General features: G+C 35.1%; 1 protein-coding gene across 2 annotated transcripts in view; it reads left to right on the top strand.

Annotated features, from left to right (window-relative positions):
• The window catches only part of CDKN2C (cyclin dependent kinase inhibitor 2C), a 12,314-nt gene extending 6,579 nt beyond the window's left edge, over positions 1 to 5,735 (top strand). The window contains exon 2 of one of the 2 annotated variants that reach the window (XM_073593562.1): positions 5,210 to 5,735. In XM_073593562.1, the coding sequence (XP_073449663.1) occupies positions 5,210 to 5,575 (366 nt within the window). In that variant the 3' untranslated portion in view covers positions 5,576 to 5,735. The remainder of the gene's footprint in view (positions 1 to 5,209) is intronic. The other variant, XM_073593563.1, reaches the window with a different exon arrangement.
• Positions 5,736 to 13,489: the final 7,754 nt, after the last annotated feature.

Here is a 13,489-nt window from a genome sequence, read left to right as displayed (position 1 = left end):
TCAATGATTCAAATGATCGCAGATAGAGAGATGAGGAATTCGAGGATACTCCATGTCATGGTGATGTGGTGCTTTTTTCTTTTCATATTGAATCCCCTGCGATCCGGTGATGAGGAGGGAGAAGAGTGCATGGCATAAAAAAATCAAATGATTTTCTTGTGTTTCACAATTACAGTGATGCAGCAATCCATGTCTCAGTATGAGTACAGCAATGTGCATCTCAGCACTAATATCAAAACAGATAAGTATCAGAACTGTCATATGTGGTGAACACAGAAAGGCAAAAAGTGTAGCTTTATCCAAGGATCGAAAAGCGGCCCATATTTATTTATAGCAGATCACATAGGCCTCAGTTTAGGCTGAACAGGGGGGAGTGAAAACGACAGGTTATACATTCACACAAGGCCCACGTGTGACAGGCCTCATTCATGTCTATGAGATAGGACATCCTTCAAATGTGCTCACACAGCCTCTATGATGGGCCTGTGTATTATATCATATACATCTATATCATAAACATGTACTATCTGAATATCTGAGCCCAGATGGGTGTATACATATTTTATAGATAATATATCTAAATATGTGTATATATATATATATATATATATATATATATATATATATATATATATATATATATATATATATATATATATATATATATATATGTGTGTGTGTGCATCAGCAGTCTATAATTTATATATAGCGTGTCTTTTATATATATATAAATATATATATAGAGAGAGAGGGAGGAGGCACAAAAACGCAAACATATATACAGAGGAGTGTATATAGATAGTAGCAGGCCTTTGATGTCATTTATCAATTTACTATAGTACAATGTAAAGTTAAAAACACACATGTTCCTTCAGTTTAGTAGATACGGAGATGAAATTTGAAATTGTACACATTTAAGAATATATGACATAATATTGCATCATAAAAAAAATGACATACTATACAAAACATATAGACACAACAATATGGTACACAAACGTACAGAAGCATTTTTACAAATATACGGAGAGAGAGAGCGGGAACAAACACACACACACACACACACACACACATACACACACGTGTGTTTTTATGGCCCAGCATCAATATCTATCTATCTATGTATCTATGTATCTATCTATTTTTTTTTTGTACCCGAGGAGCTATATATATATAGATATATATATATATATCTATATATATATATAGATATATATATCTATATCTATCTATCTATCTATCTATCTATCTATCTATCTATCTATCTATCTATCTATCTATCTATCTATCTAAATATATATATACATATGTATCACTTTTGTTTAAAGAACTGTATATATTGTAAGGTATATCAAACATTGATGTAGGGGCCTTGCTGTAATAACAGGAACACTGGCCACATGTTCTTGCCATAAATGAAAAATTACATTAGTTGCTTTTTTACAATAAAAAATAATACAATAAAATAATACAATAAAAAATACTAATAGTAAAAAAAGACACAAATCGTACCAAAATGTCCTCTGCTTATCTTTAATGCCTTTAGGGCCTGTTTTTGAAGCAGTTTATTTTTTATGGCCCGTTTTATGTTTGCCCTTTTTTTTAAATAAGATCATTTATGCTGCCTACTCAAGGGCCGTGCAGGTGGAGCAGTTCTTCTGATGGAAGGAAACTTTGGTGTAGTTTTGTCGCAGCATGAATTAGAAATGTTCGCAACTGCTGTGACATTAACCCCTTGGTTGCTGGCGGGTCTTTTCTCCTTTCTGGCCTGCACATTCGAGTTTTTTCTATAAGCTAGCATCTTGCTGTTTAACGACGTAACCCTATACCCTTGCTGCATTGAAACATTCATCAGTGTGTGTAGTGTGATGAAGGTGTGTACTGTATAAGGAGACGGAGAGAGATAACATCTGTTTACAGAGGTGACATCACCTTGTCTGCAGCCAGGACCAGACCAGGGTGTGACAAGGCCAAGACATGGGGCCACTAGGACAGGAGTGCCACTGCTTCACTACACAGATCTATAGGTCCTCATTTAATAGTCTAAACATGTCGAGTTTTTATGTGTGTGTTTGTGTGTGTAATGTACAATATCGAAAGCATACACACAATGGGATTGATATACTAAAGGAATACAAACTGTTCACTTTCTAAAGTAAATATTCGTTAAGTAAAATAAGGTAAAGCTGTATTCACTTCAGTCAACCAATCATGTCCCAGGAGCAACCTTTTTAATCAACTTTGCATAGGCCTGGGTATTAAAAGTGAATGAAGTGAACACAGATCACCTTATTTATGAAAATGCACTTTACTTTGCTAAGCAAACAACTTCTAAATTTTTCTTATTAAACAATCCCATTAAATCTATCTATCTATCTATCTATCTATCTATCTATCTATCTATCTATACACATACATATACATACATATACATAAGTCCTTCAGCCAATATAACTATGTCAACACCAGATTTTTTGTTATTTTCTGTATGTGATAAATAAACAAGTATGTGCATTATAGGGGTGATTGTTCTGTTTATTTCAGTCCCCCTGAACCTAGCTGGCGTTTGATAGAGAACACACAATAATATAGAGACCAAAGGGAGCCTCTTCATCTACAGGGGTGTAAATCTTTAGAAGTGTATTACTTATGTGTCTCTTATATATATTATACGAGTGTAATACCGAAGTGTTTTTCTAAAGTAGTACATTTCTGCGTTTTACCACATTTATCCTTGGTGGGTGAAAAGAAAGACAGTAGGCTTGATCTTAGAAACGTCTTAAAAACGTGATCTGCCACTGTGATGAACTACAAGCACCAGCAACCCTACTACACTGGGATCTATAGTTCTACAATAGTTGAAGAGGGCACGTATTGTATAAGCCTCCTGTCTACTGAAGCCTGGACTGGATTACAATGCAGCACTCGTACCCTTATATCATTTGATGTTCCTTCTGATATATGTATATTCGAGGGAATACACCCATTCTGTCTCTCTGTCTCTCTCTCTCTAGATAGATAGATAGATAGATAGATAGATAGATAGATAGATAGATAGATAGATAGATAGATAGATAGATAGATAGATAGATAGATAGATCTATATATATCTATAGATATATATATTTTTTTTTTAACACGTATGAGTTTGTATATACTCCCTCTAAAATAGATGTGTATATACAGTATACTGTATATATACACACAAATAATATATGTATTAATATTATTATATTTTTATGTATTCATTAAAATACATATCAATGTAGACTTATCCCTTATTTTGTAAAATGTGTCTAATTTGTGTCACGTTATCTTCCCCTTTTCTATATATGAAATGCAGAAACACATTTGTGTCTGTGCCTCTTATGTCCCCATATGGATCCTTTCCATAGTCTATAAGCTCCTATTTTTCCAAGTCCCTATAACCAGCACAGATGGAATTATGGGGTTAAAATAATGTTATTTTTGTGCACATTATCAGTATACTATCAAAGTATAGTGTAATATTGATTGATTTACTAAAGGCAAATAGGATGTTCACTTTGCAAGGGAATTTGCACTTAGCTTCATGAATGAGGTGAAACTCTGCTAACTTCTGTCATCTAATCATGTGCAAGAAAAACATGTTTTTTTCTTGGGTATTCTTTGCAAAGTGAATTTGTCCCCTATTCATATAGACCAAGGGAACATTCATTTGCAAAGTGAACCTTTTCCCTTGTAAAGTGAACAGCCTACTTGCCTGTAAGTATTCAACCCCATAAGTGTATAAATAAAATGTATAAACTCCTTTTTTATGTGACTTTTTGTTCCTTGTATGTCACACCTCAATTATCTATAGACTAGTAGAGATGCAGAACTATTTTATGTCGTTAGATTACAAATGATGCAGAAATCAATTTATTTCGTTCTGTTTCATGTAGTGTATTATCCGGGACTGTTTTTAGAAGCTGTATATAGGACCTGTGTATAGGACCTGTATATATGTCCTGTGTGTAGGACCTGTATATATGTCCTGTATTTAGGGCCCGTATATATGTCCTGAATAAAGGATCTGTATATATGTCCTGAGTATAAGACCTGTATATATGTCCTGTATTTAGAACCTGTATATATGTCCTGAGTATAGGACCTGTATATATGTCCTGTATTTAGGACCTGCATATATGTCCTGTGTATAGGACCTGTATATATATCCTGAGTATAGGACCATATATGTTCTGAGTATAGGGCCTGCATATACGTCCTGTGTATACCTGTTTATATGTCCTGTATTTAGAACCTGTATATATGACCTGTGTATAGGATAGGACCTCTATATATATGTCCTGTGTATAAGACCTCTATATATGTCCTAAGTATAAGACCTCTATATATGTCCTGTATTTAGGACCTGCATATATGTCCCGTGTATAGGACCTGTATATATATCCTGAGTATAGGACCTGTATATTTGTTCTGAGTATAGGGCCTGTATATATGTCCTGTGTATAGGACCTGTTTATATGTCCTGAGTATAAGACCTGTATATATGTCCTGTATTTAGGATCTGCATATATGTCCTGTATTTAGGACCTGCTTATATGTCCTGAGTATAGGACCTGTATATATGTTCTGAGTATAGGGCCTGTATATATGTCCTGTATTTAGAACCTGTATATATGTCCTGTGTATAGGACCTGTATATGTCATGAGTATAAGACCTGTATATGTCATGAGTATAAGACCTGTATATATGTCCTGTATTTAGGAACTGCATATATGTCCCGAGTATAGGAACTGAATATATGTCCTGTGTATAGAACCTGTATATATGTCCTGTGTATAGGACCTGTATATATGTTCTGTGGATAGGACCTGTATATATGTTCTGTATTTAGGACCTGTATATGTTCTGTGTATAGGACCTGCATATATGTCCTGTATTTAGGACCTGTATATATGTCCTGTGTTTAGGACCTGTATATGTCCTGAGTATAGGACCTGCATATATGTCCTGAGTATAGTACCTGTATATAGGACCTGTATATATGTCCTGTATTTAGGACCTGTATATGTCCTGAGTATAGGACCTGTATATGTCCTGAGTATAGGACCTGTATATATGTCCTGTATTTAGGACCTGTAAATAGAACCTGTATAGTCCTGGATGTGGGACTGGTCTCCTGTGTACAGTGCCCATGAATTAACATGCTATGTGTTCCCCCAGGTAATGCGGTTGGGGTGCCCGGCCATTGCCAGCCTCCTGCTCGGAAGAGGCGCTGACCCCAATCTGAAGGACAGCTGTGGCTTCTCTGTCGTCCACGACACCGCCAGGGCCGGCTTCTGCGACACCATGAGGATCCTGCTGGACTTCCGCGTTGATGTCAACCTGCAGGACAACGATGGCAACACAGCTCTGCACCTGGCAGCCAAAGAGGGCCAACTGCACATGGTCCAGTTGTTGGTCCTGCACACGGACAGCAGGATGGGCCACAGGAACAGGAATGGGGAGACCGCCTGCGACCTGGCTAGGATGTACAGCAGGGAGCCCGTGGTACAGTGGCTTCAGGCCAATGCCAGGGGCCAGCCGTAGTAGCAGCTGCCAGGGGTACTCATTTTCCAACCGGACTGCAGAGACTGTACAGATTAAAGCTCCTTCTGTACCATCTGCTTTCTTTAAGGACTGGGGTGTGATCCCCAAAAGAATGTGATCTTTTTTTTTTTTTTTTTTTTTTGGGGGGGGGGGGGGGGGGGGGGTGGTTGTAGCTGGGGTGGGAGGTAGGATGGTAGGTGGTAGCACTTCTTAGAAGAAGACCAGTAACAGCTGCTGGCTGGGTAGCTGTTGCTGGATGCACTATGATGGGGAAGGGATCCCCTATAAAGAAGTTTTGTATTATAGGCATCTGCTTGCTGGGTGTGCTTTATTCTGGTTAAAATACTAGCTATTAGCTATATCTGTCACAAACATTTGTTTAGGACCTGCCCCCAACCACCAGCCACTAATATCTCTGCTCTGTCCTACTGGGCATGCCACCCTGTGCCCATTTCTGCTCTTTTAGCTTTCTTGCATGGCCTATCCCAGGACCTGTTGTTCATTGCAACTAAGCAGAGTTACATTTTATTTACTGTTACAATCAATCAATTTATCTGATTGGTGGGAAACTTTTATTTTTCATGAATCCCCAAAAATGACTTATCTGCCCCCCCCCCCCCATGAAGCAAAATCATGCGAACTGTCTGTGTTTCCCATGACAATCAATCTGCTTCCAGCTATGCAATGTATGCAGTTTAGTGCTGAACTAAAAGGGAGCTTATCTGGTTGCTATATACAGCAATGTGGGACATGTTCATAAAGGAGGCCCATTGTTTCAGGGTTCTAGCATAGGTCAATCCCAAAATATTATAATATCCAGAAACTTGTCTCCTCTTCTCCCATGTTCCTAATCTAATAAGTCATACAAATGTGCTTATTTTATTTCATCCTCTTGGGTGGCCTTTTATAAATTATTACTGTATGTGCATCTATGACTAAGCTGGCCCTTTATGTAAGGAGGGGGCGGGGCTATATTTTCACATTTTTGTGTTCAACTGCCCAATGGAGTTCAGGAGAATTATAAAAACACATTGCGAATTTCTCTTGTACTGGACAGGATATTTGAATGATGAAATAACTCTGCCCCATGCTGTACTCCAATGCTGCATTAAACATTGTTGCACTAAATATGAATGGTTTGTTAATTTTTCCAGAATGTTTTATTAAATACAGCCTTCTTATTTTTAATCTTCAGTATTATGTATTGTACTATTATGTTTCCTAGCAGAGGAAATGTCAGAGGACAAAAAGCCAAATTCAGGGGCGCTGTCACCAGTGTAGTTATGATGACCCCAACTTATTTTCTTCTTTTCATTTCATTATCATCTTTGAGGAATGTTAAACAAATGTTTGAACATAGGGGCTTGAGCCCATTTAGATATTGTCTTTAAAAAAAAAGCAAGGGTTATATTAACATTTTTTACATTCTAATGTGTGTTTCCACAATCTGTAGCTGCAATCCTCTGAAATGTCCACCACGAGTATTTATGCATATATGAATGGTAGCATTGAACACAATGGTACACTTCTCATAAGCAGTTTTAAATGCACCCTTAGCTCTGTGAGGTTGATTTACTAAAAGGCAAATGGATTGTGTACTTTTGCAAGTGCAGTTGCACTTAGAGCTTATGTGGTAAAGCTCTGCTGATTCCCATCATGTGCAAGCAAAAATGCATTTTTAAAAATATTTTTCTTGCACCTGATTGGGTATTCCTTACAAAGTGAAGCTTTACCACATTTACGCTCTTGGGAAAAGGAATGCAACTGTACTTGCAAAGTGCACTGTCTATTTGCCTTTATTAAATCCACCCCTGTGTGACAAGGGCCTCAAAGTGAATGAAAATAACACAAACTATTCTTATTTTCTTCTTTTTTGGCTGTAAAATTCAATTATTGCAAAAATGGCTGTCGATCCTGCCAGAAATAAAATTACCATGCTGTAGTGAGCTGGCAAAGCTGCACTGAAATCTCAAACATAGTCATCAGCCTCTTTTTTTTTTCTGTGGACTACAAAACACCTCCCCCCTAAGCTAGGGAAAGGTTCTGTAGTACAAAACCAGAGGCTGTTGTTCTGTAGTCCCTGTCCTAGGGTGACAGTGCTGCTCTTCTACAGATTCTCTGTGAGTGTACCTGAAAGAATAAATAAAAATAAGGACTGGTAAATAACCTGTATGCGTATATATATATATATATATATATATATATATATATATATATATATATATATATATATATATATATGGATATGGATATATATAAACACACATATATACACACACACACACACACATACAGGTTATTTACCAGTCCTTATTTTTATTTATTTTTTCAGGTACACTCACAGTGAATCTGTAGAAGGAAGAGCAGCACTGTCACCCTAGGACAGGGACTACAGAACATTATATATATATATATGTGTGTGTGTGTGTGTGTGTGTGTGTGTATGTGTATATATATCTATGTATACACAGACATATAGGTTATTTACCAGTCCTTATTTTTATATATGTGTGTGTCTATCTATCTATCTATCTATCTATCTATCTATCTATCTATCTATCTATCTATCTATCTATCTATCAATAAAAATCTATATATACATACAATATAAATAAATATATTCGGTTGAATTTGAATTTGTAAGTGGGCAGCCTGGTTTCAAATTGACTGTACAATATTTTAACATTAACCAACGACCATCAAGTGCAATGGCCTAGCTAAGAAGTCCTGTACTTTATATCCAATCAAGTAGCCCTATACTGCATAATTTTAAATCTACAGCAGATTGTTGGATTAGATTGTAACACCTGCGATCAAATGTAGATCATAAAAATGTTACGACTGGAATAGTCTGCTTCATTATAGATAAAATATAACGTAATATAATATATACATTAAATGGATTTCGTTTTTTTATTTTTTTTTACACAGGCACTTACAAGATTGAACAACTTTGAACAAATGTATCTGTATAATAATTCTTCATAGAAAGATGCTGATACATCACCCCAAGCAATAATATAACGTTTACTGTGTTTCGATACTTTTATTTTTACTTTGTGACTTTCTTTCAAATTCACCATTTAAAAAAAAAACATTCTAGTGCTTGTGTGCTTCTGCTTATTTCTTTTTTGTGCTTTATTTCCGTTTTGTCTTCTGGAATAGTTCCATGTACTGTTCCATCCCCGGGGGACTAGTAAATAATCCAATTGTAGAATTCAGCAAAAAATATAAAGTTTACAATTTATCTAAGATCAGGTCTAGTCGATGTAGAATCGTTTTCAGCTATAGAAATCCCCTAAAATAGTGTGGTTTTATATATGACTGGGGAGGACAGAAATGATTTGTACAAAAGGACCAAAATAAATAAATAAATAAATACGTACAATTTGAATCATTCGGTGATAAATAAAAGCTTACTATATATGCATGAAGAAAATACAGATACAATAGACTGTACTAATTTGATGCAAAACAAAAAAGTGACGATTTGCTTTTATAGGTTTTTTTTTTTTTACCTTTATTTTATTAGGAGCAGTAAATAACATGCAATTGTTGCACTATTCATCCTTTCGTGTCAAATACTGAAAGTGCCTCGACTAGTAGACTGTCTATAAATTGGACTGACACAGAACAGCCAACAAACAATTGTATCCGGGACTTGTGCAGGGACCACCACCCTACAATTTATTCCATGTACTAATGCACAAATATTCTTCCATATCTTACAATACACGTACCTAAATACATATTTAGTTAACCCTACAGTTTCTATCTCTCTCTCTCTCGATGGATAGATCGATTCCATATCCTACAATACACGTACCTAAAAAAAAAACAATTAATTGATCCTACAGTATATAGATAGATAGATAGATAGATAGATAGATAGATAGATAGATAGATAGATAGATAGATAGATAGTTTTTATTTTGTGTTTGCATATTTGTATGTATGTCTATCTATCTATCAGATTAATATATATTCCATATCATACAGTACACCAATGCACGTACCTAAAAAGGCATTCAATTGATCCTACAGTATACATATAGATAGAACGATAGATACATAGATTCTATCTATTTTGTGTTTGCATATTTGTATGTATGTTTATCTATCTATCTATCTATCTATCTATCTATCTATCTATCTATCTATCTTTCTTTCTATCTATAGGTATACTGTAGGAACAATATAATGCTTTTTTTTAGGTATGTGTATTTGTGTATTGTAGGATATGGATGGAATATATATATATTAATCTGATATATATCTATATATATATATAAATACATATATTCCATATCCTACATCACACCTACGTAAAAAAACACATTCAATTGATCCTACCGTATATATGTCTATATCTATATATAGCTATAGATATATATCTATATATACACAAATATGCAAACTCATAATAAATAGAATCTATCTATCTAGATATATACACAAAATAATAAATTGAACGTATCTCTCTATCTATTCATCAAAAATATATGTATATATACATACACACACACACACACACACACATATATATATATATATATATATATATATATATATATATTTTTTTTTTTTTTTTTTTTTTTTTTAATTTACATTTTAAAAATCGTTCTGGCTTATCAGTGAATACCCAATTCATGGACTATTGTATAAAATAACGTGCCATACCCTACAAATTCCTAATGCACCTACCAATATAAACATTAGCGTTCTAATTACAGTCCTGTTATTTTTTCCCATCATATTGGATTACCATTTGTCAAATATTTATCAAAGTATTCAAAGAACAAATTGTAACAGCTAAGATGTATCATTCAACTTTTTGTTTTTAACTTGGGAGGGTTACTTCCTTCCCTTTCATCGGTGTTTGTTTCACAATAACTGCTCTTCTCATACATAATAGAGTATTATTCAAATAGAACTCCATAGACAGGTGCTGGAAAACACGTTGATTTGTCCGGTATTATTATTACCCAGAGCTGTGAAAGTCCATTATTGTGAATGCACAGCTCTGCATCCATTCCCCATTTATCTATAGTATAGTAATATCGATCCCCAGCACAGTCCCTGTTGTATATGCTGTGAACTGTCAATTGCTGGAAACAGAAGCAGACAGGAAAGAAAGGGTTAAAAGCCGCCCCCCTCCCCCTACACCTTCTCCAAATCACCCGCCCACAGACACAGGAAACCAAGCAGGGATCGATGCTTCATGGTAAGTTGTATAATAATAGAAGTCAATGATGTCCTATTCTCAGAGTCATGAAAACATATCTGCAAAGGTCACCTAGACCCCAGTGCTGCACCAATATATGTCCTAGAAATGGGGGGTGGGTTGTAGCCAATTACCCAATTACGGTATCATTTCTCTCCAATCCTGCTGGAGGTAAATGACAACTGGAATCTGATAGGCCGCTGCGGTGACACCTTCACAGTCCCTTTTCTCTGCTAGGAAAAGGGGGTGATTTACCAAAGGAGTATTAAAATGCACCTTGCAGAGGGAAAAAATGTACTGCTTGAATTAAATGAATCCTACTGAGACAGATCAATTACAGCCACACAGTCCACAGGCCCTGGGGTCTATTCGGTATATGGCTTCTGCTACTTATCTTTATAATGAACTAGTTAGATTTTTCAAAAATAAATGCATATATGATTATTATTAGCAAATTCATATATGATTATTATCATTAAAAATGCATAGCGAGATGCCCTTCACACATGAGAGGGTCCTTTTGGTTTCATAGGCATAACGTGATCACTGATCAACATTGGATGGTCGTCTAAGATAGCAATAATTACACACACACACATATATATATATATATATATATATATATATATATATATATATATATATATATATATATATATATAACTATTATTATTTATAAAGCAGTGTCTGTCACATTAATTGTTTTATAAATATGTCATATGCACTGTATTATATTATACAATTATATTATTATTAATAATAATATTATTTATTAGTATTCGTAATAGTAATAATAATATTGATATTATCAATAATAATAATAATAATAATAATAAGCATTCATCAGGTAGATATTATAGTATGTGTTGGTATCTATTTAGGGTAAATATTAGGTTTCAGGCTATCGGTAATTATATTCACACAATAACGTATTGAGTCTAACATAGAAATATCTAATAGTCATGGGGTATAAATGTTTCTCCCCAAGATTATGGAAACCCCCCCCCCCCCTAATCCAGTTAAAAACATACATGATTCCTGGTTCAAAATTGTGTGCATTTTTGAATCTGGGAGAACATTTTTATAGAGACCTACCCTTATGAGTAAACATATTATAAACATATATATATATATATATATATATATATATATATATATATATATATATATATATATATATATATATATATATATATATATATACACTATACACCAGTTTATTCAAATATCTATATATTTTCAGCATAATTCAATAAAATCCAAAAATTACAGTCACATGGATAACAATTGCTTTGTAAATTCAATAGCCAGTCTAAAATTTACATTAATTAACAAGCGGATAATTACTTTTGTAGATATCTAAGTATATCAAAAGTTAATGCACGCACACATCGACTTTTATTAGTCTGTAAATAATCAATGATCTTAAAAACACGCTGGTCATTTTTATTTATTTTAAAAATATATAAACATCTAAAGGGCACTCAGGTGATAAACGACTTGCAGATGTATTGATTTACAGATATGTAGATGAATATAAAGAAAAAGATACATAAATATATTGATAGATAATGGATGGATGGATAGTAGATAGACAGACAGATAGATTAATAGACATATAGAAAAATTGTTAATGGATACATACATTGATACATAGACAATGGATGGATGAATGATAGATAGATAGATAGATAGATAGATAGATAGATAGATAGATAGATAGATAGATAGATAGATAGATAGATAGATAGATAGATAGATAGTTACCGATATAGAAAAAATGCTAATGGGTATATAGATTAATACACAGACAATGGGTGGAATGATAGATAGATAGATAGATAGATAGATAGATAGATAGATAGATAGATAGATAAAAAAAATGTTAAGGGATATATAGATTAATAAATAGATAATGGATGGATGGATGACAGATCACACACCAATGCAGCCATGCAGGTGAAGTCTTGCTGGGCACTTGCTATATACTTGACATCTACATACTTGATGGATATAGAAGATTTTAGAATTTCTATGATACATATCTGTAGAAGGATCTATGCAGTACTGCACAGGCCCAGCAATGTCATACACACCTCGATTTCTCACCCGATCCAGATCTGTCTGATCTCAGGCTGTGTCCTGCATTATAACCGTTTATTATGAGCGCCTACCCTGGAGAGTAGCGCCCACTTTAGCGCCTACATTTCAGACCAGGCGCCTAGATGATTAGTGGCTTTTTGGCGCATCTTTCCACATTTTTTAGGCGCTAATAAAAATGGAATGGTCAGGAAGTCGTTTTTTTTTTTTTTTTTTTTTTTTTTAGACGCAGGCGGTTTGGTTTGTGATATTTCCGCGCCTTCTCTAACAGTTCCTCGTTGTGTATTCATCCTGTGTGCTCCATTATCAACAGGGACAGGGTGACCCTGCCAGGCGGTGTGCTTGGTGCCCGCCTCCCTGTGCCAGCCTTGTCTCCTCCATCCATCATCTCTCCCTATAGGTGACCTCTGTCTTCTCTCCCAGCCATACACATACTTCACCTCCTCCTGCCTGGACCGGCCGGGCACCGATCTGTCCCAGGAACACAGCCGCCTCCTCCCCGGGCTCAGCTCTGACACCCAGTGACACCCAGCACAAGGCTCTGCCCAGCCTGGACATCAGCTGAACATACGGGTCCTCCTGCTGCACAC

Source organism: Aquarana catesbeiana, linkage group LG07 (genome assembly GCF_042186555.1).
Source record: "Aquarana catesbeiana isolate 2022-GZ linkage group LG07, ASM4218655v1, whole genome shotgun sequence".
Lineage (NCBI taxonomy): Eukaryota > Metazoa > Chordata > Amphibia > Anura > Ranidae > Aquarana > Aquarana catesbeiana.
This window is presented reverse-complemented; position numbering and strand designations above follow the sequence as displayed.